General features: G+C 40.7%; 2 protein-coding genes across 4 annotated transcripts in view; one reads left to right on the plus strand and one right to left on the minus strand.

Moving 5' to 3' along the window:
• The window catches only part of LOC307000690 (uncharacterized protein), a 441,581-nt gene that overhangs the window by 254,204 nt on the left and 164,641 nt on the right, over positions 1 to 22,736 (plus strand). The window lies entirely within an intron of this gene.
• On the minus strand, positions 8,332 to 21,686 carry LOC307001059 (uncharacterized protein). Of its 3 annotated transcripts, XR_013798157.1 has the most exons (6): positions 20,681 to 20,738; positions 20,506 to 20,568; positions 16,973 to 17,020; positions 16,747 to 16,827; positions 15,796 to 15,858; positions 8,332 to 8,466 (listed from the first exon to the last, which is right to left on the minus strand). XR_013798157.1 is itself a non-coding variant. In XM_079617169.1 (5 exons), the coding sequence occupies exons 1-4, from the start codon at positions 21,602 to 21,604 to the stop codon at positions 15,803 to 15,805; spliced, it is 588 nt and encodes a 195-aa protein (XP_079473295.1). In that variant the 5' UTR covers positions 21,605 to 21,686; the 3' UTR covers positions 8,332 to 8,466; positions 15,796 to 15,802. The 3 variants fall into 3 exon arrangements, 2 of the variants coding, with proteins under 2 accessions (XP_079473295.1, XP_079473296.1); XM_079617169.1 differs by lacking the exons at positions 20,506 to 20,568; positions 20,681 to 20,738 and adding an exon at positions 21,202 to 21,686; XM_079617170.1 differs by lacking the exons at positions 8,332 to 8,466; positions 20,506 to 20,568; positions 20,681 to 20,738 and adding exons at positions 15,634 to 15,709; positions 21,202 to 21,686.

The following is a 22,736-nucleotide window of genomic DNA, read 5'->3' on the forward strand; positions in this document are numbered from 1 at the left end:
TGTGTGTGTGTGTGTGTGTGTGTGTGTGTGTACTAATGAAGCTTTTATTAGGCTACTAAGTTTGTGCTTGTTAAACCACAACTTCCAGAAGAGTTGCATTGACAGATGCGTCATGATCACACTTCATTTATATATACACAGCAAAAACTCCAGTGTTAAATTAACTCTTGTGGAAATTTATTTGAGACAACACTCAAAGTGTTACAATAAGGGTACATTAAAATGTCAAGGGTCGTGAGCCCAACTAAAGAAAACACTATTCTTATTATACACTTAAAATTGTGATTTTCTCCTTTGGTGATTCTGCTTGTTAACATCACGTGTCTTCAATAATGGTCAATCATCCATAACTCCATCAAGATCAGCCAGGAACCTTGGAGTTGTAATTGATGACCAATTGAATTTCACAGACCACATCGCTAGCACTGCCCGGTCATGCAGATTTGCCTTGTACAACATCCGAAGGATCAGGCCCTTCCTATCAGAGCATGCTACACAACTCCTTGTTCAGGCGCTTGTTCTTTCCAGATTGGACTATTGTAATGCTCTCCTGGCTGGTCTCCCAGCTTGCACTGTCAAACCTCTGCAACTGATCCAGAATGCTGCAGCTAGAGTGGTCTTCAACGAGCCAAAGAGAGCACACGTCACTCCTCTCCTCACGAAATTGCACTGGTTGCCGGTTGCCGCTCACATCAAATTCAAGTCACTGACGTTTGCCTACAGAACAACCACTGGCACTGCTCCCCTGTACCTGAACTCTTTAATTCAGACTTATATGCCGTCCAGAAACTTGCGCTCTGCAAGTGAGCGGCGTCTGGTGGTGCCATCTCAAAGAGGCACGAAATCTCTCTCTCGGACCTTCACCATGACTGTTCCCTGCTGGTGGAATGATCTGGCTAACTCAGCCAGAGCTGCTGAGTCTGTAGCCATCTTTAAGAAACTGCTGAAGACGTATCTTTTTCGGCAGCACTTGAGCACTTGATCCTGTACTACTAACACTAACACTTTCTTTTCTATTCTATTCTAAAAAAAAAAAAAAAAAAAAAAAAAAAACTTTTGATTTGTACTGTGAAGGGTTATAGCACTTACATACTGTTGTCCTACTGCTAGTTTAATTGCTTCTATTGTTTCTCATTTGTAAGTCGCTTTGGATAAAAGCGTCTGCTAAATGAATAAATGTAAATGTAAATGTCAATCATCACTCAATGAATCACTTAATTATTAATTATACCTTATTTATTATATCATATACTTTATGAATAAGAGCGGGATCATATAACGCTAGCTAAAGGATGACAGAAAAAACTAATGCTTCGTTAATTGCGTTAAATATTTGAACATGTTAAAGCTGAACAAAAACTAATCGCATGCGTTAATGTTGACAGCACTACTTGTCATACATTGCTGACAGAAAATGCTGCGGTTTTAAGTGGACTCGTTTTCATGGTTGGCCTACAAAATGTTTTTCTTCAGGAGGCTACACAGAATTTTCTACATTAAATTTTTAGCTAACAGTCTGAAGTTACCAAGCAGCAGTGTATGTTAACGTTAGCTCAGTCAACGTAAGGCTAACATCAACAGGTGTAGACAGAAAATATGATTATCCTGACCTGAGCTAATTTACTGAACCACCAACTCACATCTCCTTTCGTTCTTTTCATCCATGAGGACATTAAAGTCACATGTTGTGGTTTCTGGTGTTTCATCGCTGACTGTGCTGCAACCGCGATACCACGGAGGAGCAGGATCGAGCCGGTGTCATATGCGCGCGTCCAGACAGCAATGAAACGCCAGAAACAACAACAGGTGACTTTACTGTTAAAAATCAAACGAATTTGAAATTGGAGGGGGGGACACAAACGGGATTTTGACATGTCCCCCTGTCCCCATAGGAAATGACGCCTGTGAGTACAGCGTAGATGAATGCCACTGCATAGTATAATAGAGGAATAATTGGTAATGGGCCATTGAATTATGGCCAGACGAAACAAATTTCTATAAAAGCAACACTATTCAACGCAACACCATACCCATCAAACTCCCTCAGGTACAAAGAAATTACAGATGCAATAGCATTTCACCTGGCAAAAGATATGGGAAGATACATCTCAGCCTCCGCGGGAAAGTCTATGCCAGGGCAATGGAGAGGACAATTCGGCCGATAGTAGAACCTCGGATTCAGGAGGGACAGTGCAGTTTTCGTCCCGGCCGTGGAACACTGGACCAGCTCTATACCCTCTCTAGGGGGCTGGAGGGTTCATGGGAATTTGCCCAACCAATCCACATGTGCTTTGTGGATTTGGAAAAGGCATTCGACTGTGTCCCTCGAGGCGTCCTGTGGAGGGTGCTCTGGGAGTATGGGGTCCGAGGCCCTTTGCTAAGGACTGTCCGGTCTCTGTACGACCGGAGCAGGAGCTTGGTTCTCATTGCCGGCAGTGAGTCAGACTTATTATCTGTGCATGTTGGACTCCGACAGGGCTGCCCTTTGTCACCGGTGCTGTTCATAATTTTTATGGACAGAATTGCTAGGCGTAGGGGCCGGATAATTTCCAGTGGCCGGAGGGTGTCAGGTTTGGGGACCACACGATTTTGTCTCTGCTTTTTGCAGATGATGTTGTCGTGTTGGCCCCATCAGACCAGGACCTTCAGCATGCACTGGGACGGTTTTCAGCCATTAGCCATTAGAGATAGGGTGAGAAGCTAGGTCACTCGGGAGGAGCTCAGAGTAGAGATGCTGCTCCTCCACATCGAGAGGCTGAGGTGGCTCGGGCATCTGTTCCGGAGGTGTTCCGGGCGCGTCCCACCAGGAGGAGACCTCAAGGAAGACCTAGGACATGCTGGGATGGGATTATGTCTCCTGGCTGGCCTGGGAATGCCTCGCGTGTCGTGGAGCAATTGAAACGGAACTGCGAGATGTACAGTATTTTGCAGCAACTTCAGATTTATGGTCCAGCAGAGCAAAGAAACCAGACATGAGCATAACGATTAATTTCATTACTCATGATTTTGAGTTTAAAAGTCTGTGCCTACAGACTGGGTTTTTTCCTGAGGATCACACTGGCAAAACATTGGCACATGGATTAAAGGATGCTCTCATAAACTGGAAATTGGAGGAGGAAAATATTGTTTGTATAAATACAGACAATGGAGCCAACATTGTAAAGGCCACATCCATAAATGACTGGACACGACTGCAGTGTTTTGGTCACAACATGGGACTGCATTATATCCTACAACATCTGGACAGACCAGGGACTTATGTGAGGATCCTGTTTGTGGACATCAGCTCGGCCTTCAACACCATCATACCAAACATCCTCCTGTCCAAACTAACCCAGCTCCCTGCGCCCGCCTCCATCTGTCAGTGGATCACCAGCTTCCTGACAGAGAGGCAACAGTTAGTGAGGCTGGGAAAACTCTCATCCAGCTCCTGCATAATCAGCACTGGCGCCCCCCAGGGGTGCGTTCTCTCCCCACTGCTCTTCTCCCTGTACACAAGCGACTGCACCGCAAAAGACCCCTCTGTCAAACTCCTGAAGTTTACAGGCGACACTACACTTATCGGCCATATCCAGGACGGTGACGAGTCTGCTTACAGACTGGAGGTTGAACAGATGGCTGTCTTGTTATGATGTTGGAAGGGTGAAGAAGGGAATGAACCCAATCGCAGACAGTAGTCACAGAACACGGTTTATTTTGTACAAAAACAGGAAAACAAAACCCACGAGGGGGCAAAACACAGACGGGACAAGGAATCGTAGGCTGACAAGACTAAACTATGACTTAACAATAAACAAACACTACTTCTAATAACACTCACAATAACAAGACTTTCCACAAGGTACTCACATGTATGATTAACAATGAACCGACACAGGACAGCAAACACATGGGGATTATATATGGAACACTAATGACGAAGACAGGTGAAACTGACTAGACAATAATCACAAGACGAGGATAACAAGGGGGCGGGGTTACGTAACGAGACAACACAAGCACATGGCCCAAACAATAGGCAGGCATGAAAACTCCTCACCTTTCGGCGAAATTCGCCGTTTTAAAACCTAAAAGGGTCACCTACGTGATTTGTGCAGATCCGATGAGAAAATATTTTAGAGAGGGGGGGGGGGGTGTTCGAGGTCGAGGCCAGCATTTATCCCCTATAAAGTTACCATAAACTTTACAAAACTATAAGCTTTAAAAAACAATCATCATTCCGAATGCCGAAACATGACAGCCAATACGAGTCAGAGTAACGTTAGGGCAGAGATGTTTTCAAAGTCTTTTACACCGCGAGTCTGAGAACTGGACACACTGCCGAACAAAGAACCGCACGTCGGAAAGCAAGCCTGAGGTAAGTTAGCTTACAATGTTAACTGTCCTGTCAGATACAGACAGCGATGTTGCCAATGTCATTATTTTTTATTTTGACATAGAAGTGGGCGAGATAATATCGCGAGTGGGCGCGGGCGCCGTGAGCGCTGAGCGAGCAGGAACAAGTATTCATTGCGCGGCTCGCGAGCCTCATGCGGCTCGCCAAGCTTTAATTTGTGGCTCGCAGTTGCATGGCGGTAAATAATACGGTGATATGATAATGCATTCACTATAGATATTTTATAAAAACATAACAAGTAGGGCTTTAACATAACCCGTTAAAAACTCAAAGTGTCAGCTCTATTACAAATTATTTCGATCGGATTGAAAGGGGTGGTTTATCGAGAGAACGTGAAAAAACTTGATCGATTGAAAACCGAAACTGAAAGGACGACGTATGACGCGCTGAACAAGCTGTTCTCCTGATTAATAAAGTGTCATATAGGCTAAATGAATATCCTTTCATTCTATAATTCTCCTTTCACTCAGCATCTGTGAAGTGAAGCAGGACAACGGCTCACCAGTGCTTGTTTCAGATTATCATACAGACGACTGGTTTGGGGCATTTTTGGGATAAATAGTAGTAGTAAATTTTTTTTTTCTCTGAGACCCGATGAAATACGTAGATCAGCGGCCCATTGGTTCTTTTCTTGATTGACACTGGGCTAGCCCAATCACATCTTTAATGTGAAGTATAGAAATATACTCTTTCAAGTATAGAAATTAGTACAAAACTAATTATGAAAGTTTCCTTTATTTTTCAGTGCATTTGTTTTACAATAGGCTATATGGCTATTACTATCATGGGATTAATATTATAACTATTATTGTAGTAGTAATGTAGACAGACACTGTAACTAAAAGAGTTTTGAAATTTTCTTTGTTTAATTTGCACCAGATTGATGAATTTCACATTAAAAAGCACAAAATTTTCTTACGGGGGAGCATGCCCCCGAACCCCCCTAGAGTGGCAGAGGACCACTCATCACAGTGATCCAAAAATCCAGTGAGAAACACTGGTAGCCTACTACAATGCCAATGCAGATTACAAGTTGTTTTTTTGTTGTTGTTTTTTTTTTTTTGGGGGGGTATATATATGCCGCATCCTTCTCACCTTTTTTACCCCTGACCTGTTTTCATGCCTGAATAGGCCATGCGCTTGTACACAAAACATGATTCTGTCATGATCCTGCCCTACAACCAGGGAAAATCAAGGACACCAAGGCAGAATCTTGACAGAACCCCCACCTTAAGGAGCGGCTTCCAGACGCTCCTCAAGGGGACATTAAACACAGGACATGACAGACTGTGACAAAGACATAAACCAACAATACAGGACAAAAACTAACAAAGGCAGACAAGAAAATACAACGACAGGGTTGGGGTGGAACAATAAAAACAACAAACATGGCAGAGGAGGTGGAGGAATAACAGAGTTCATGGGGGGTGGTCCAGCGTGGACGGGTGTGCTGACTTCTAGGATCTTGATAAGGGTCTTTAGGTATTCGGATAGAGTTTCAGCGGCGACAAGGACAGGCATGCGTTGACGGGCAGAAACAGACCGCAAAACCTTTTCGGCAGCTGAATCGGCCTTGGCCCTCTCTGCAGCGCCCACAACTGTAGGCTCAGGAATAACATTCACTGCTGCAGCGGGCTCTGGGACAGCGTTCACTGCTGCAGCGGGCTCTGGGACAGCGTTCACTGCTGCAGCGGGCTCTGGGACAGCGTTCACTGCTGCAGCGGGCTCTGGGACAGCGTTCACTGCTGCAGCGGGCTCTGGGACAGCGTTCACTGCTGCAGCGGGCTCTGGGACAGCGTTCACTGCTGCAGCGGGCTCTGGGACAGCGTTCACTGCTGCAGCGGGCTCTGGGACAGCGTTCACTGCTGCAGCGGGCTCTGGGACAGCGTTCACTGCTGCAGCGGGCTCTGGGACAGCGTTCACTGCTGCAGCGGGCTCTGGGACAGCGTTCACTGCTGCAGCGGGCTCTGGGACAGCGTTCACTGCTGCAGCGGGCTCTGGGACAGCGTTCACTGCTGCAGCGGGCTCTGGGATAGCGTTCACTGCTGCAGCGGGCTCTGGGACAGCGTTCACTGCTGCAGCGGGCTCTAAACCAGGCAGAGACGAAGGACGGGGGGCTCCCTTCCTCCTCCTCTTTCTCCTAGATTGCGGTGCCGAGACCGTTGTTGAACTAGTGACCGGTTGAAGGATCTCCGCGGGGACCGTAGCAGGCTCTGGGAAGACAGTCCCAGAAGGGGTAGACTCCGTCGAAGAGGACTCCGATGCCGACTCCCATGACAGCCATCTTCCCCGCTTTCCGCGAAGAGTTGTAACTGCGGATGACGCCTCGGGAGTCGAGGTGGAAAGAGTCCGGTCCCCCAACGTAGCCACGGCGAGAACGCGACCCTCCAGGATCACGGGTGGCACTAGGCAGGTCTTTCCGCGACAAACAGACCACCATATCCCGGAACGGACGACGGACCAGCTTCTCCCATTCAGCCAGAGGGGGAGGATCATTGAGGCCCGCAATAAGGTAGCAATTTAGGAGGCTTTCAGTTAAGAGAAACCTCCCCTCATCCACGACCCGGGCATACTCGTTAAAGGACAACTCTCCCAGGGAGGGAAAAGGAAGCTTGCATCTGCTTGAATCGGAAATAGCCTTGAGCCACCAATCTTCAAGAGGGTCCGACTGGCACTTGATGGGCAAGGACATACTGTCTGCTGGGTTCGGTTGTGGTCGGTTCATTCTGTTATGATGTTGGAAGGGTGAAGAAGGGAATGAACCCAATCGCAGACAGTAGTCACAGAACACGGTTTATTTTGTACAAAAACAGGAAAACAAAACCCACGAGGGGGCAAAACACAGACGGGACAAGGGATCGTAGGCTGACAAGACTAAACTATGACTTAACAATAAACAAACACTACTTCTAATAACACTCACAATAACAAGACTTTCCACAAGGTACTCACATGTATGATTAACAATGAACCGACACAGGACAGCAAACACATGGGGATTATATATGGAACACTAATGACGAAGACAGGTGAAACTGACTAGACAATAATCACAAGACGAGGATAACAAGGGGGCGGGGTTACGTAACGAGACAACACAAGCACATGGCCCAAACAATAGGCCATGCGCTTGTACACAAAACATGATTCTGTCATGATCCTGCCCTACAACCAGGGAAAATCAAGGACACCAAGGCAGAATCATGACATGTCTGGTGCAGTTATAACAACCTTGAGCTTAACACACTCAAAACAGTGGCGATGTTCGTGGACTTTAGGAGAAACCCCCCTGCACTCCCCCCTCTCACCATCACGGACAGCACTGTGGAAGCAGTGGAGTCATTCAGGTTCCTGGGCACTACCATCCCTCACACCCGGGCCTCTTCCTCTTTGAACTGTTGCCGTCTAGTCGGCGCTACACAGCACTGAGCAGAAGAACGGCCAGGCACAGTTTCTTCCCTCAGGCAATCCACCTCATGAACAGTTAATGCCTCCACTTAGAAATAAACATGCAATACTTGAACACTATTTATACATTCATTTATTTATTTAACACACCACACGTCTTATTTACATTTCCTTGCATTGGTACATGCATACCTGTACATACCATCTATTGTCTATTTTTTTGTATATTGTGTATTTTACTAATTCTATTTTTATTATTTTTATTATCTGTGTCCTGTCACTGTTATTCTATTTGTACTGTGGAAGCTTCTGTCACCAAAACAAATTCCTCATATGTGCAAACATACCTGGCAATAAACTCTTTCTGATTCTGACAACAAATTTTACAAGACATGTATCAAAATGTCATAGACTGACACATCTATTTAAAGAGCTTTTTCTGATGATAGTGTGTGTATGATGATAAACCAGTGTGTGAGAGTCAGTGCAAACCACTGCAGCGAGACACTGATGTGTGTGACAGTGATCATGTGATCATGAACCTTGTGTAGAAGCTGCTGCTGTAGTTGGGCTTGATGTCTTCTCAGAGTTTGATCTTCTGACTGGAGTCAGTGTTGGTGAAGCGACTGGAGCAGCAGAAGATGAATGTTCAGACGCATCGCCTGTAGGACATTAACATCATATTTTCAGATTGATCATAACATGACATGCAGTTTGTGTTCAATCATCACAGCTTACAGTGGCAGTAGTTGAGAAGAGAGATGTTCCTGTATCATTTATTCCTGGTTTATATGAGAGTGAAACACAGTGAGCTGCTTCCCATAAACCTTCAGCTTTCCTGAATCAATGACATTATTAAGCCTTGATTCCTATAACCAGGGCCTATATCCACGTCTTTCTTTCTTCATTCGAAAAAAAAAAGAAGGTTTTTGAGGAAAACATTCCAGGATGTTTCTACACAGAATGGACTTCAATGGCAACCATCTGTCCCAATGTGCAAAGAAGTTTAGCTGGATAAGACCCTTATTTCCCGACTGGGATTGTGTCGAGCATTGAGCATTGAAGCTGCATTGAGACGGACATATGAACCTTCTTTAAACATTGGAATATTTGGTTGCCATTGAATGTCCATTAAATGGAGAAAAATCCTGGAATGTTTTCCTAAAAAAAAAAAAACGTAATTTATTTTCGACTGAAGAAAGAAAGACATGGATATATTGGATGACATGGGGTGAGTAGATTATCAGGATTAAATGATCAGGTTCACAAATTATCAAGTGAACTAATCTTAATCTAAGAATTATAATTCCTAAAACTGACCTCCTACATGGCTTTAATAGGCTCTTCTGATTTATGCAATATTTCATGTCATCAACTTTTGATTTTAATATTTGTTTTAGAAAATGCTGAAATTAATATTAACAAAGATTAATAAATGATGTAGAAGTGCAGTTCATTATTAGTTCATGTTAACAAATTCAACTAATGAAACCTTATTGTAAAGTGTTACTGATTTCATGATAGCTAACACTTTCATGCATATAATACATGCATAACATTTACAACATGATACATAACATTTACAACATGTCTTTTTTATCTTCAGTTGATTTCATTGAAGACTGTGTCTGAATTCAATTGTTGTTCTTGTGTTTCTCTTTCCTTTAATGATTCTGCTTGTTAACAGCAGGTGTTCATCACTAATGCTCAATCATCCCTTAATTAATCACTTAATTATCTCATTAACTTTAACACTTTTAACACTCTTTAGATTGGGACCATATGTACTCTGAGCAGTGTTGATTTAACACTGAGGATTTTTTGTGTTCCTGTAACTTTGAAGTAATCATGAAGACTTGATTAGCTTGTTCAGGTGTGTATGATTATGATTAGCTTGTTCAGGTGTGTATGATTAGGGTTGGATCTAAACTCTGCAGGAAAGTGGAAGTCGCGGTTCAGAGGTGAGGACCCCTGCTATAGGCGCATACTCGCATGTGCTTAGAGCTTGTGTGAATTGCACATAGAAAAGGAAGTTAAAGAACGACCTCGATCCATCATAAAACGGCACATGGGTCGCTGCATTAGGTAGGCTATAGCGTTGCAGTCAGACTAAACTCAGTTATAGACTTTATTCACGAGTTCACACAGCCAGCAGCCATATCGCCCTGTAGCCCAAGACTGGTGTCCCACTGAAGCTAAGCTGGGCTGAGTCTGGTTAGTACCTGGATGGGAGACTCCTGAGAAAACCAGGTTGCTGCTGGAAGAGGTGTTAGTGAGGCCAGTAGGGGGCGCTCACCCTGTGGTCTGTGTGGGTCCTAACGCCCCAGTGTAGTGACGGGGACACTATACTGTCAAAGAGCACAGTCCTTCGGATGAGATGTTAAACCGAGGTCCTGACTCTCTGTGGTCATTAAAAATCCCATGTCCTTCGAAAAAGAGTAGGGGTGTAACCCCGGCATCCTGGCCAAATTTCCCCCATGGCCTCTGTCCATCATGGCCTCCTAATAATCCCCATATACTGATTGGCTTCATCTCTGTCTCCTCTTCACCAGTAAGTGTGGTGGGCGTTCTGGGTTATGCGCTATACAAATGTAACAAATTATTATTATTATTAATATTAATTGCGAGTGCAAAAGTGATGCTGATTTAATGCAGTTAACATTGACACATTAACATTGAACATTGTTTCGATGGTATCTGGGACCCTCATCAAACACTCCTGAAGCAGCAAATCAATGTCTTCAGGATTACTAGACAGACACAGGCAGGAGAGTGTATCAGGCTTGAGCTAAACTCTGCAGAGCTGTGGCCCTCCAGGACCCAGTTTACCCATCCCTGGCTAAAACCTTTGCTTGCGAGATGAAAAGTTTTGATTGCACGTGATCGTGATATGCGATAGTTCGGCCACAACCACTACACACTCCTGCCAGTCAGACTGATAACAGCTCCAAACCCTAAAAGCTCCACATTTCACAACTCCACGAAAATGTTGTCTGGACGAAATATGTTTTATGCACGAGAGACACAAGCATAACAGATTGTGCAAATCCAGAAGATCACATTAGCTTTTATTTTGGCCTTATGGACAATTAGAGACATTCTGCTTAGAGGATTGTGTCGGCTGTCTGTACTCCTGCAAAGGCAAAAGACCTTAACTCGCTAGAGTGTGAAACTGAGAACAATGACTTTAAAGTTTCTGTTTTTTCCAGACAAAAGTATTATAGGTAGGACTCCCAAAATTTGACAACTAGTTGCTATAATGAAGAAATATTTGTATGCAAAAAATCTTGAGCTCAAAATTGACCTTTGACCCTTGTTTGGCAGTTACTGTACTCTGCCTTTGTATCATGTGCCAAAAATAAGGAGTCGTGCAAAGGCAAAAGGCAGTAACTGACATATAATTAATATTTGCTTGCTGTCCCCCATACTTTATAAGAACACCTAACCAAGGTCTAGTCATCATGGTATGTGTTTTAAATGATATAGAAGACCTTTGGTTGTTCCTATTTAGTGCTATAATGATCAGGATAGTGCGGCAACACTAACACAGTTAAACAGTATGACAGATAAGTTACTTTGCAGTACAGTATGTACAGTATGAATAAATACAATAAATATTTTCACAATAAAGATAATTTAATTATAATTGAATACAAAGGTATATTTATTTAAATGCAATATATAGAGTAATAATTAATTAAACATTAGACCAAGACATTAGAGATATGAGACTGTTCATTCCTCATCCTCCATGTTCACAGGCAATCTCTAGTTTTCATATTTTGGTGGATGTTTTTAAAATAAATTACAGAGGAGCAGTAATTTATCAATTTGCAACAAGAAAATGTCATATTCATTAGGCTTAGGCCTTTATTTTGAAATAGCAATAAACATGAAAAATCATGAAAGATTGGTAGAAAGCTTTGTTTTCATACCAAGAGTTAAGAAAATAACATTTTAACATTTTTTTTTTGTATATATATAAACAAAAATATTATGGATCCATTTATGCGTTTATTAGAGGTTGAATTCAAATCAAATACTGCCAAACCACCCATACTACTTCTGAATAGGATGTCTACTTCATAAATTGTATGACAATTATGGAAATACTTGGTTCAGATCAAGCATATATGAAAATGGAGGCGCCCTTATATGGTCAGTAAGGAAGCTTGGCTGTCCGTCTAGTGAAAAAGTTTGTTACTGCGCCCAAATAAAATCTCACTGAAAGCTAATTTTTTGAGATATCAACCTAAAATTTGGAGAACAACTTGTCCATAGGTCTATTACAAAGCATTCTTGAATTACAAACATTTAAGTTTGCATAGTGATTTTCATGTCTATGTGAAAAAGCGAGGGGAGGGGTGGTGACAGTTAAAGGGTTAAGGGCCACAACTGCTCAAGATGCACAGTCAACGAATTTGACTTTGATTACTGCTTTTTAATTCTGAGATAATATAGACAGAGTCAACCGAAAAAAAGTTGGAATTACTTTTACCATTTAGCTTAGCCTACTTTGTACGGACGTTAGCGATAACTAGCTTATGGATTTGCGTAAGATCTGACATGAACACCTGCAAGAAGGAAATATGGCTCAAACACATATGGATTGTTGTGGATACAGCAGATGACCTGCATTGCTATGGATTATGGATCTTCCATGGATTATATCGGATTACATGGAAAGGTAGGATGCCTGTGTATTTAATAATTGATTTTCGGTCTCTGATGTGAGGCGAGTAGCGTCAACGTTAGCGCTAATTTTCGTGACACAGATTAAATTTAGCTAGCTCCGGGCTGTCACTGACATTGACAGATCTGATCTGAACCATCGCCCTGAATGAAAATAACAACATTCATGACAAGCTTGCATACCATATGGCTTGGTCACCTTGCTTTGTTTCTGATTGCATACTTGGAGCAGTTTGTTTGGCCAGCAAAGTGGTGGTGTGTTGCTCTCGCACGCTAGCTGAATTAAGCAGATGCAATCGAAAATGTATCATGTTTATAATAATTTTTTTGTCTTGATGTCTGCGTTTCAAGGCCATCTCCACCAACATTTTTCCACAAGAGTAATGGACCATTGCGCTATCATAGAGTAATAATATAAACAAGCACTCGGCAGTCTACACTTTATTTCAAAGATGTGTCGTGTGTATGTTACGTGGTTTGGTGACAATTAAAGAGCGGCAAACTTTGACAGTATGACAAAGCCAGAGTACAGTCACATCACAGCGGCACCGTAACATCTCTCTTGATGCCAGGCTAAACAAAGTCAGAACACCGTAACTCAACGTCAGCGCTGGAACAAAGGCAAAGAGCCGTAACAACTGTTCTGCTGTGGTTTCTCGTATGGGTTTGGAAGTTACGGTTGTCACAGCCCTTTATTTTCTCGTTAAAACAATCAAATTGACTCACGATATTTATTCACATGATAAAGGAGGTCTCAAATACCACAAAAATGACACTAACTCATTTTTGACCAAACATGATGTTACAGCGTTTTGCCCTTGTAGGGCAGTGTATATGTGCACTGCATTAAAGCTCATTTGTTTTTAGATTTTTTCACATGAAGGAAAAGGATGCAAAAAGTAAAACTGCACGCCTTGTACACCATATACATAATGAACACATTTGACAGACCAGACGAGGCCAGTGCAGAAGACACCTATGCTAGAACTGAACATATACGGTAGCTTTAGAAAACATTACACACAATTATACAGTTTATTTTATTAAAACACTTTTGGATGTCATACTGTAGAAACATTACTATAATCAATTATATGAAATTAATAACACACATGACAGTCTAGAAGAGATCAGCTGATCAGAGAACTACATGATGATTATATCGTTATCCTCATCATCAAGAAGATGACATCATCTGATCACATGATCTCTCACTGTTCTTGCCATAACACACAGTTCCAGCAGCCGGAGAAAAACTAACATTAAAACATCAAGAGTCAAACTGCCCAACTAAAGCAAACACTGATCACCATAATGATGTCATCAAACCAAACGATTAATGTCAATAAATCATCAACATCTAAACCTCTGTTAATCTCAATAAGGACTTTTCCACACACATGACAGAAATATATGGGGTTAAAATTGTTGCATTATTCCAAATAAATAGATTATTATTCACAAATAGTTCACAAGTTTCACAAAAATGTATAAAATTCACAAATAAATAAAATGAGATTTGCAAATAAAAATATAAATGTTTTATTTTACAAACACAACTCTGCCTGGCATTTATTTGTGAACCGCTTTCTGTGCATTTGTAAATCGCTGCACGCATCTGTGGATTTCGAAACACTTCTAGCGTCGACGTCAGGACAAATCCACAAATAAGTGGACTCCACCCACCGTTTCCTCAAGCCAATCAGATAACGGCCACATTGAGCTGGCCAATCGTAGCACGTTCTCACTACAACCAATCACGTTTGGCTTTACACTCTGGGCGGGAACTGATTATTGCACTCTTGAAAAGAGCATTAATAATCTTTGGGCACTTGGTTTAAATTGAGCTGAACTGTTTGTGTGGTTAAAACTAGCGTGTTTGAAATGTTAACAGTTTTCCCCATGTGACGTCAGTTTTCTTATCTTCAGATATGAACTGTCTGCATAATCGTACTTATATTGACTGGTGCTGGCTCCTTGAAAATTCATATGATACTGTCTACACTGGACATTTGCACATTCGCTTTGTGCGCTAAACAACTATTAAGTCTGATTCATATGAAATATTATTTGTGTGATCAAGTGTTTTAAAGGAACACTTCACCTCTGGAAAGATGAATGTGTATTTAAAATGGGTCATTTATGTAGAAGAAATGTGAAATTATTTTTGAATTTGGAGCCTACAGACTGAGAAAAGCCAGAAAATGTATTTTTGGCTTATGGGGATGAAAGACAACAACTCCCAGAATGCACTTGCTTCGCTGCCCTAGGAGGCCACACCTACCGGTAAGAGATCGCAGTAAACAACAAGGCTATGCTACTAGTGAGTCTCCGTGAGTCTGCCCAGTATTTTGATGTCGCCCAAAATGTCCAGGATTCGGCTTTTGCGTTCTACAGTCGCCATTCCTCATGTTTACTGTGACGAGCAGGAACGAGACTGACGGCCGCGGAGAACGATGCGAGCCCGGTGGCGTGATTACTGATGATTGGTTGTAGTGAGAACCTGCTACGATTGGCCAGCTCAATGTGGCCGTTATCTGATTGGCTTGAGGAAGCGGTGGGTGGAGTCCACTTATTTGTGGATTTGTCCTGACGTCGACGCTAGAAGTGTTTCAAAATCCACAGATGCGTGCAGCGATTTACAAATAAATGCCAGGCAGAGTTGTGTTTGTAAAATAAAACATTTGTAAATATTTCATTATTTGCAAATCTCATTTTGTTTATTTGTGAATTGTATAATTGTTTGTGAAACTCTTTACATTCATTTGTGAATATTAATCTATTTATTTGAATACAATTCTAACCCCATAGAAATAAACTCAATCTAGTTAGTAATAAGTGAAGCTGGTAATGATGTTTGTGGAGTTGTTTAATGAAGTTGGAGTCTGACATCAAATGTTTAGATATCAACCCAATTTTAATTTTCAACCAAAATTTGACGTCTAAACGATGAAGTTAATGTCCAATAACATTTCTATCTGGGCTGAGCTCATATTGTGGTCATAATATCAGCGCACAGTGAGTGTGAGTTACACTTTTAGCTCACTGTGACTCACATTCTGATCATATGGAGAGATCACTGTGAGATCAACGTGTTGACTGGGATTTAAATGAAAATTAATCTGGCCTTTTTATGTAAAAAAAAAAAAATTATAATAATCTAAACTTGGTGTCACTATTTCTTCAGGGTGATCAGAGTTTTTTCTTTGTTTTCTGAGAAGAAGAAAATAAAACAATAAACAATCATCTGTACGATTTTTGCTATTTAAAATATTGTTGCAGATTTGCTCAAAACTCACCAGTATTTTATTGTAATATTGCAGGCATCTCTATTTCCTCTGGGGGTCTCGAGTCCTTCCTCCCTGAAAAATAAAAGCATTGACTGTCGTCTCGTATAATTCAAAATAAAAGCATGTCCTCTCGTATAATTCAAAATAAAAGCATTGACTGTCCTCTCGTATAACTCAAATTAAAAGCATGTCCTCTCGTATAGTTCAAAATAAAAGCATTGACTGTCCTCTCGTATAACTCAAAATAAAAGCATTGACTGTCCTCTCGTATAACTCAAAATAAAAGCATTGACTGTCCTCTCGTATAATTCAAAATAAAAGCATTGACTGTCCTCTCATATAATTCAAAATAAAAGCATTGACTGTCCTCTCGTATAATTCAAAATAAAAGCATTGACTGTCCTCTCGTATAACTCAAAATAAAAGCATTGACTGTCCTCTCGTATAATTCAAAATAAAAGCATTGACTGTCCTCTCGTATAACTCAAAATAAAAGCATTGACTGTCCTCTCGTATAATTCAAAATAAAAGCATTGACTGTCCTCTCGTATAATTCAAAATAAAAGCATTGACTGTCCTCTCGTATAACTCAAAATAAAAGCATTGACTGTCCTCTCGTATAACTCAAAATAAAAGCATTGACTGTCCTCTCGTATAACTCAAAATAAAAGCATTGACTGTCCTCTCGTATAACTCAAAATAAAAGCATTGACTGTCCTCTCGTATAACTCAAAATAAAAGCATTGACGGTCCTCTCGTATAACTCAAAATAAAAGCATTGACTGTCCTCTCGTATAACTCAAAATAAAAGCATTGACTGACCTCTCATATAATTCAAAATAAAAGCATTGACTGACCTCTCGTATAACTCAAAATTAAAGCATTGACGTGTGTGTTTTATCAAGACTGCAGATGTTCAGATGAGTGTGAATGATCAGATTGTGTGATGCTCAAACTCACCAGCTCTTCTTGCACAGATGATCTGAAGAAGAATCACAGTAGGAGCAACAAACACTGCGATCTCAACAATAGTCACGATCACTGCAGGAAACATGAGAGGAAGAAGAGAAACTGGACATGACTGAAGTCAAGGGTCTTCAACTATCAACAGTTATTGATGAAGCATTTACAGACTGACTGATAGTTTAATGTTATAAAGCTGTCAGTATAAATGAACGTGTCGTACCTCTGTATAATAATCCAGCATTCACACTGACTTCAGTTTCTCCTGGATCTGTGGATCACGTCTGTTAGTTCAGTTCAACACATAATGCCACATATACACAACATCATCAACACATAATGCCACATATACACAACATCATCAACACATAATACTCGAGCTTCACATCACAGAAATGAGGAATATGTGCACGAGTCTGTCATCATTATCTTCTTACTTCAGTCTCAAGCTGTCAGGAGGAGAATGACTATCGCCATTGACCAAAAATAAATTGATACTTGTGATGATGATTTTATATAAAGTTCAGTAAGTTTCAGTCAGAGATTATTACAGTGATGGTCCTCTGAGATACTGTTGGCACTTCATAGTTCAGCAAATGTTTATTATCTTAAAGCTTCCACTAAATTACAGGAACGACACAAACAATATCAGATACTCAATATAAGAGTAATATTAATACTGATACTAATACAAGTATTGCAGATTATTTATATGTGCTGAAAGCATCTGCACACTAACAGACTGTACCTCGTGTGTTCACTAGTAGCGGTGTGACGAGATCTCGTGTGTTCACTAGTAGCGGTGTGACGAGATCTCGTGTGTGACGAGATCTCGCGAGATTAGAATGTGACGAGATCTCTCGTCGAGTGGAAACTCTCGTGATATCGCCATGACGGAGCGTGAAGGTGGAATTAGCATATAATATGTCACCGCTACATTCACATTACATTACGGTGCCCACCGCGTCACTGCCTCTGAGGTCGTTTAGCTGTTTTTCTAAGAATAAAAACCATTGTAAACTATTGTAAACGTCTGCTCTGCTCCTCCAGCACGAGTCGGCAGACTGCAGTAGCAATCCCAGTTCACTGATCGCGTGACGATGGCGGAGGATTCGCTGCGCAACAGAGCTATCAAGCCTATCTCTGGACTGTGTAGTCTCTCTTTGCACTTTGAATATTGAGAGAGTAGTGTAACGTCTGAAGAACGAAAGACCAGGGAGGTTGAACTCCAGTCCGTTCCTGAACTTTTAATCGGAGGTCGAAACACTAAACATCTGAATACAAACGCACCAGCCTCGCTCGCTCGCTAATTTAATTCGTTTCTCTCTACCCGGCCTTTCCCGAACTCACTGCATTAACCCTATAACTGCCATTACAGCAATTTCACAACGATTATAGCGAGTCTGTGGACTACAGAACTTTGTTTATGGTTGCACTTGCACTTATTTTTTTAACGTAATTTAAAGGTGCCCTAGAATGTGTTGAAATAATATTTAAATTTTGTCCCTGATATCTACATAGAGGGTATGTGGCTTAAAAAGCCATTTAAAATGTCCAGAAAAGGTTTTACAGGTCAATTTCCAACCCTATAAATTGGCCCTAGAATGAAATGGTCTGTTTTGACCTTATTTGGAAGGGTCATGAATAGTAATGAGGAGTTCTGCTCTGATTGGCTCTTTCACTGCGGGCTAATTACAAGAGCTCAGAGAGTCACAGCAAACAGGTGCAAATGGAGAGACTCGGTGTACAACCGAAATGTTTGAGCCGGTTTCAGACGACGATGCAGAGTTTGAGGAACAAGCGGTTGTTTGTAGAATGCAAATGGACGTTTCGGAGTGGTAAGTTTATTCATTATTTTCAGTACGAACTTAACAGTCACGTGAGTGTGTGTGTGCGTGTGTGTGTGTATGTGCGTTCGTTCGTTCGTTCGTTCGTGCGTGCGTGCGTGTGTGTGTGTCTGTGTGCGTGTGTGCTTCACCTGCGCAGCGCAGTTCTGTGTAGCACCGTATCTCTGAAAGTGCTTGGCTTATGCAAATTTTGGAGGCGTACATATTAATGATCCCATCGGTTACGTCACAGTTGGTGTTATGTGGAGATTCGCCCGTTTTTCAGGGGTGTTTTTCAAAAACGAGATTTAAACAAGAAGGAGAAAACAATGGTGTTTGAAACTCACTGTATGTCATTTCCATGTACTAAACTATTGTTATTTAACTATGGCAAGTTAAATTCAATTTCACATTCTAGGGCACCTTTAAGACTTAACCCCTTAAGCAGCACCCCCTTTTTTAATACATGAAAATGCACATTCTGAACTTAAATGGTTGTAATTCAAGAATACGTTGGAATCTATAGATGTAAGATTGGTCTTTTTAAAGAATACATTTGGCAGATTTTAGTAGAAGTGAAATAAATCAAGAAAGTTAAACGGAGAAAAAGTTATAGAAGTTTGAGTTTATGAAAATGTACAATGTTAAACATTTAATTATTCATATTTTATATAAAATATATATTTTCAAAACCTGGAGGACTCTAAAAATGCTAAAAAATCTGAACAAGTTGTGTTTCAAATTTTAGGTTGATATCTCAAAAAATAAGCTTTCAGTGAGATTTAGTTTGGGCGCAGTACCACACTTCTCCACTAGTTGACATTACTGCCCATATAAGGGCGCCTCCATTTCCATATGTTGTTTGAGTGATCTGAACCATTATTTTTACAATTTTCATACAATTTATGTAGTAGACACCCTATTCAGAAGTAGTATTGGAAGTTTGGCAGATTTTGAAATGAATTCAACCTCTAAGAAACACAAGAAGATCACGCATGTGCATTATAGCTCGCTGCCACATCACAAATGGTGAATCTATTATTATTATCTTTATATTTAAAACATTTTCAGACCTTTTTTAAAAAAAAGAATTGAATGGATGCTATCTTTTGAACTCTTGGCATGAAAACAAACAGAGGTTTCTACCATTCTGTCATGATTTTTCATGTTCATCACTATTTCAAAATAAAGGTCTGAACACGCCTTAAGAGTATGAAAATAATCTTGTTGCAAATTGATAAATTACGGCTTCTCTGTAATTTATTCTGAAAATCAGTCACCAAATATGTAAACTAGAGATTGTAAGCTTTCAAATGATATATAGTTTGTCAAGATTAGTTTAGGTTTAATATTACGGTTTTAAATATGTAATGGCCGTTGCCAATATAAGGGGTTAATAAGAAAAAGCTGTTATTTATTTGTGCTATTTATACTGTTTTTATTTCTATGTTCAACTTGTGTAAAGTTCAGTTTGGAGACACACACAGCCTCAATCAGAAGTTCTGGAAGCTCATAAATGTACAGGAAGGTCTGAAGAGACTCATGTTAAATCATACAGGACAAAAGCCAGTCGGTAGAGTTTGTGATGAAAACTTTTACAGGCTTTCAATCCAAGATTATTAGTTAAAACATTTCAGAATGAACCTGCAAACTTTTTTTCCATTCATGAATTTTTGTCATTGAGTGTTTCCATAAAATATTGTGCAAAAATCTGGTCTCGACTCGTTCTCGTGTCTCGCCCCGTCCCGTGAGATAAGTGTCTCGTCACACCCCTGTTGTGTAGGACTGTGTGGATGAGAATGACGTATCTTTGACATTTAATGACGATCAAAATGTGTGATCAGCTGTTCAAACAACTCCAGAGCGGATTCAGAAACTGATTCTAGAAAACTCCACGAGTCGATCAAATGAGGATGATGTTCACACACACCTGGATCCGGAGAGTTTGCTGTGGTGACTGGAGTCAGTGTTGTTGCTGTAGTTGATGTTACAACTATTAAAATAGAAACAAAAATATATCATATTTAAATGCATGAACATAATTTCCTTTGAGGTTTCAATACTGAATTCATGGAATTAGTGAGACTGATCATGTGATCATGAACCTTGTGTAGGAGCTGATATCTTCTTAGACTTTGTGACTGGAGTCAGTGTTGTTGCTGTAAAAACAAAATGGAAATAGTAATACGTATATCATATTTGAATGCATGAACACAATGTGAATCAGTGTTGAAGCGACTGGAGCTGCAGAAGATGAATGTTCAGACGCATCACCTGTAGGACATTAACATCATATTTTCATATTGATCATAACATGACATGCAGTTTGTGTTCAATCATCACAGCTTACAGTGGCAGTAGTTGAGAAGAGAGATGTTCCTGTATCATTTATTCCTGGTTTATATGAGAGTGAAACACAGTGAGCTGCTTCCCATAAACCTTCAGCTTTCCTGAATCAATGATATTATTAAGCCTTATAATTCCTATAACTGACTTTCTCCATGGGTCATACTCGGCTTTAATAGAGTTATGCAATATTTCATGTATGACCCATGAAGGCATCAGGAAGAGGAGAGCCAGTCTGTGAAAGTTTTCACTAATCTGTCTGAAAAGAGTGTTTTCTCACCTGAATACTTGACAGTGTATCCGACTGAGGTCTTGAGTTGCTTTCTGAGAGTAAGCCGACATCTCCACTCTCTGTTGTCATCTTCATTCAGGAGTGTTGTAGTCAGAGTGATGATGATACAGTGATATTGATCTGATGATGATGATATCTGATATCTGGAGTCTGTCTTCAGATCAACACCAGCCGGATTCACCCACAACAGCTCAAGACCCATATAACTGACCAAATAACCACAGGAGTATCCAGTATCTGAATACAACTGACAGGAGAGAGTCACAGAGCGGCCTGGACTGATCTCAGTCTGTGAGGATGAAGATGATGATGATGATGATGAAGATGATGATGATGATGGATACACTGAAACTGAACACAAGACACAAATCACACACTCTTCAATCATCATCTGAGTTTAATAAAGAATCTGCTCTTTTTAAATTGACCACATAATCATAAACTTACCATGAAGAACATGCAGATAAACACGAGCATCAGTTCCTTGTTTCTGTCTATTCACAAACTGTCTGCAGGTGTAAGATCCATAATCTTCTTCTGTGACGGTCTTGATGTTCAGAGAGCAGTCAGACTCCAGACTCAGTCTCTCGTGTCTCTCTGTGTCTTTCCTCTTTATCCCTCCAGCAATCAGTTCAACTGTCCCTGAACGTCTGAAGCTGTTGTAGGTCCATGTAGTTGATGTGCAGTCAGGAAGAGCATTATTACAGGACAGACGCACATTTCCACCAGAACTGATGAACTCATGATCCTCCACTCCACTGGATCCTGAAACACAGAATATCTCAGTGATCATTATGATATTAATAAATGAAAAAACATAAAACTTAGCAGCATAAAAAGCAGAAGATTCAAATCATACAGTCTTTTTCCGGTGTTTGATAGTTAATGCATTAATTCACATTTATGGATAAACCAAATCAAACGCGTCTTTAAGAAGGAATAAGAAACACTCTGACTCTGAAACAAATGTAAATAATGTAATATCATCATATCTTGAACTGTTGATTTGAGCTTTGTCATAAACATTACTGGACGGCACAGGATTAGTCGATCCTCTTCAACCGTAGAAAATACAGTAATAACTGACCTTAAAAGCTCTTTATCTGTTCTGTGTTTCTCTCTCTCCTTCAAACTCACCCGACTGTGACTTATGCACAGCTAAACACAAAATAACTATTCAAAACCCACTAAGAATATTTGTGGATCAGTTCCCAAAGGAAGAGCAAAACTCAGGGAAGGTTTGCTGGGATCAGTAGTTCTCCATCCAGACACAGCCGTGATGATCCTGTACTTCTGTTCTCTGACACACAACATCACTGAGCTGAGCTCAACACTGATGTGTAGATGTTGTTGTGTTAGGTGTGTGAACAGGTGCTAGTTGTGTTGCTATACGGTAGTGCTGCCATTTTAATCTAATATATTGATTTCTTTGGTAAACCAAATTGATAATTAAAGTCATGTCTGCATGTGTTTTATATTGGGATATTTCCAGGTAGTGATGTACAGAACTGAACTGTATTGTT

The sequence above is a fragment of the Phoxinus phoxinus genome (assembly GCF_949152265.1).
Source record: "Phoxinus phoxinus genome assembly, chromosome: 1".
NCBI classification, from domain to species: Eukaryota; Metazoa; Chordata; class Actinopteri; order Cypriniformes; family Leuciscidae; genus Phoxinus; species Phoxinus phoxinus.